Raw genomic sequence first — 3,912 nt, 5'->3', positions numbered from 1 at the left:
ACGCTGTTTACCAATGCTGTGAAAAAATATATTAAGTGCCAGTACACGGACAATATGTATACAACATTATGTATCTTGAACGCCACATAGTATGTTACTGTGAGCATTTCTTTCTTGGTGATGTGTGTTCCATTACTATCCAAGATCTCTTTCTGGCATTAAATTAAGAGTGGTATTCTGTTTATTGCGCGAATTTCCAGCATGACATGCTTTAAAAAGTGCACTTGTTTTGCATGTCTAGTCTGTCTTTCCAATGTGGCAATGTCTTAGAATATGTGACAGATATTTTTGCCTATTTTTCATGTTATTGTGCACCTTATCAAACGTTTCACTTTTGCCACATGCAATGTATTTGAGCATTGTATATAGTAGTACAAAAGTTTCACAATATGTCTAATACATAGGGAACAGACTTCATGCAGCATCAAACAAAGGGCTCCATTCCACCGTGACAATGAATGTTTTATTCTCAGGTGTTTTTTCTACACATTTCAGAGGTTTGTTCATATTCTTCCAATGCAACATCCCAGAACAAGCAGACAACGCAGGCTGGCAGTTGAGATAACACGCATACGTACACCTTGTGTGTGTGTTTGTAAAATTATCTGAATATCTCCATTTTTGTTTTTCACTTGCTGCATTTTTATCTCTGTGTTGCACACAAGTATATCATGTTATTAACACATAGGTAAGTGTAACTGCTCTTGATTTATTGTGCACTTCATTCAAAAGTTATCATTAAATTCCATTTTTTCTACGTGATGCTCTCTATGTTATCTATGCATGCGGTAAATGTTTTAAAAACAACGAGCTCACAGACCTCTGCCATGCACACTTGATATAAAAAGACACACAAATGCCTCGCGGTTCAAAACATTCGCTACAGTGTGCTTTTAGCTTACATATAACAAAATAACAGCTTGTTGGTCATCGATTTTCACTTACTGGCGTACATTGCTAACAAACCCTATGCAAGAAGGGTTTGAAATTAACCTGTCAGGGTGACATTTCCGAAATCACATTGTATTAGTTGAAAGACTAAAAAAAACGTGAATGCTTTATTTGTTTATTTCAAGGTACCTTAGGAAAGGGGGCACCACAGAAAAATGGCAGAAAAAACACATAAGAGCCAAAAATGCTTAAAATAATGTGCTTGAAAAACAGTGTTACAAATATAACTGAATGCGGAAATAATGAGATTACTCAGAAAAAGAATGAAACTACAATTCTTGGTAACATAAAAAGCGGTGGATTGCCTGCGTATAAAACCAGCAAAATATGCACATAGTTCAAGCACATAAACAAACAGCAATGAAAAATCCACAAAAAATCTGTTTGTAAGGCAGTGCTAAACTTAAGAGAAATGCGGCAAAAATACTTAAAGTATTACATATAATACAGTCTTACAAAACACAGTACTTAAATGCACTGTATTCTGCTAGGAATAAAGGAAGAGAACATTAAGGGTACAAACTATGCATGTATGTTTACAGGAGATTTTAGCATCGCCTGACAACCTTCAGCTGCCACGGCAATGAACCTTCTGGAGACATAAAATAGTCTGCTACTTCGTCCCTCATTGCCATGGCAGCTGAGGTGGGGCGGTTGTTTGACGGCACTGTCTTTGTGCCAATTTCAGTGACAGTGTGGCGCCATTCTCCGTCATGCACCGTCTCGCCGCACAGCGTGTCGCTGTACTCGTCAGGGCAGTAGGCAGTGTCCTCCATAAGAAAATTGTGCAAACATACGGCAGCCTGAATCATGTTGTGGAGGAGCTCTGGCGTGCCTTGCACCGTTCCAAGAAACACCCGCCACCGGGAGACCAGAATGCCGAAAGCATTTTCAATGCACCTGCGTGCCCTCGACAAGCGGTAATTGAAGACCTTTTTCCTATCATCCAGCTTTCTCCCAGGGTAGGGCCGCATCAAGTAGGTCCGCAAAGGGAAGGCTGCATCACCAACCAAACAAAGTGGCCACTGCGAAATATTTGAAGGCAGCCCCAAAGCACCCTTTTCAAAAACTGCCTGGAGGGGACTTCCCTTGAATAAAGAACCGTCTGAATATCGGCCTTGGGCTCCGATGTCCACCATTAGAAATCTATATTTGGCGTCTGCTATAGCCAGCATAATTAGTGAATAGAAACCTTTATAATTGTAAAAGTCGGAGCCACTCTTGTTAGGACATTTGATCGCAAAATGCTTGCCATCAATGCTCCCTATTGTGTTTGGAAAATCCCATTTGTCATGGTATTCCTTAGCTATGTCGCGCCACCTCTGTGTGCTTGGGCGTGCGACTACCAGGGGCCTCAAGCAGTCCCAGATTGCTGGTAATGTCTCCTTCAGTATCCTAGCTACAGTAGAAGCATGCATTCGGAAGCTCAATGCAATGTCCTCCATGGACCCTCCTGTGGCCAGAAATCTGCAAAGTTGTTAAAAGAACAGTCCATATAATTACGGTTCAAATATTTTGACATACATGTTTACACTAAACGAAAGTGTCATCAGCATAATTATATTCTTTAATGTCTGCATCGCGTTTCACAGACGCCATAGGGCCACAGACAGTAGCGAGAATAGTTCGTCGGTGACTCTATATAGGCTGCATAGGAAGAACTATTATACGCGGTGAAACTTTTCGGAAATATAACCGATCAAGAAAAAAAAAGTTAACGCGAACCAGTGTTTACTTTAATGTCATGCACGGGGAAGTTTAGGGAGGTGAATACGTGGGTTCCGTATCTTCGAAATTACGAAAAGTAGGGAACACGAAAAAAAAAGCATATTACGGAAACGAATTCTTGCGACATGTCAGCAAAAAGCGTAATTTTCTAGAACAACAGTACACATGCATGCACGTCGGCTCGTGGCCGCATTGGCTAACTGCTAGCAAATATGATCAGCATATATTTTACCTCAATGTCACCGCGAGCCTCTCTGCCGGTGAAATGGGTCTCCTGTGAGTTGGAGGATGAACAAGCCTGTGGTAAACAAGGCTCAGCAGCTTGTCGAATGATGCCTTTGTCATCCTGCTTGCGACAAATGCATGACAGTTACGTATAACATACTTATCCGAGCTGAAGCTACACAATTCCGAAAGGAGCAACGTTTTCACTTACCTGAAATACTTGAAATGATATTCAGGATCACTGTGCCGAAGCTCCTGTACTAGGTGGTGGTATTCTCCATACTCTGGACGCTTCTCAAATATATCCCTTATGTAGAGAGACCTGTTTCTCTTGTGACGCAGACGACGCACCAACAACGCGAGAATAATCTTTCGTCTTGCCGCATGTGTCTGTGTCCGTGCCATCGCCGAGAAAACAGTCCGGTCCGCGGTGGTGATCGCTACCGACAGAGATAGCGCGCGAAAAGATTTGTTTCGATGTTCCACCACAGGCGGCGCGGAGCGGCGCGGTTTTCTGCGCATGCGCTACTCCGGCTGCGGCAGCTGCGCGACGTTGAACTGTAGGGGGACGGACATACGCCTGGCGCGGCGTAGCCAACCTGGCGTGACGCAGCGCAACCACCGCGCGCGCGCGCGCCGGGTCACGTCGAAGTGTATTGTCGCCTTAAGAATCACGTTTCGCCATCGACTCGACCTATATAATTTTTCACTTGTTGTGCTGCCTTTAGTAGGAAACGTTTTAGATTTACCAGGGCTATTCATAGGCACTATCTTTATTCCTGACCAGATTCTGCTTTTTCATATTGCATATCATGGAGATCCACACTAGCACAGCTCAGCGCAGTTTGGCCTTCAGCAGCGCAACTGCTTCGGCAGCAGAAAAGATTGGAAATGACGTAGCACGTAAGTACACATGAGTTATTAGAGAGGGGAAGCGATCAGAACACTTAACTTCTTAGATTTTTTCTGTCGCGCATGGCGAACAGCGCGAGCAACAAATCGAGGTGG

At 43.3% G+C, this 3,912-nt stretch overlaps 1 protein-coding gene across 1 annotated transcript; it reads right to left on the bottom strand.

Annotated features, from left to right (window-relative positions):
- Positions 1–441: 441 nt before the first annotated feature.
- Positions 442–3,575, bottom strand: LOC119178280 (putative nuclease HARBI1). Its single transcript, XM_037429476.2, has 3 exons — positions 3,116–3,575; positions 2,912–3,025; positions 442–2,418 (listed from the first exon to the last, which is right to left on the bottom strand). The coding sequence occupies exons 1-3, from the start codon at positions 3,424–3,426 to the stop codon at positions 1,500–1,502; spliced, it is 1,344 nt and encodes a 447-aa protein (XP_037285373.2). The 5' UTR covers positions 3,427–3,575; the 3' UTR covers positions 442–1,499.
- Positions 3,576–3,912: the final 337 nt, after the last annotated feature.

Source organism: Rhipicephalus microplus, chromosome 3 (assembly GCF_043290135.1).
Source record: "Rhipicephalus microplus isolate Deutch F79 chromosome 3, USDA_Rmic, whole genome shotgun sequence".
NCBI lineage: Eukaryota > Metazoa > Arthropoda > Arachnida > Ixodida > Ixodidae > Rhipicephalus > Rhipicephalus microplus.
This window is presented reverse-complemented; position numbering and strand designations above follow the sequence as displayed.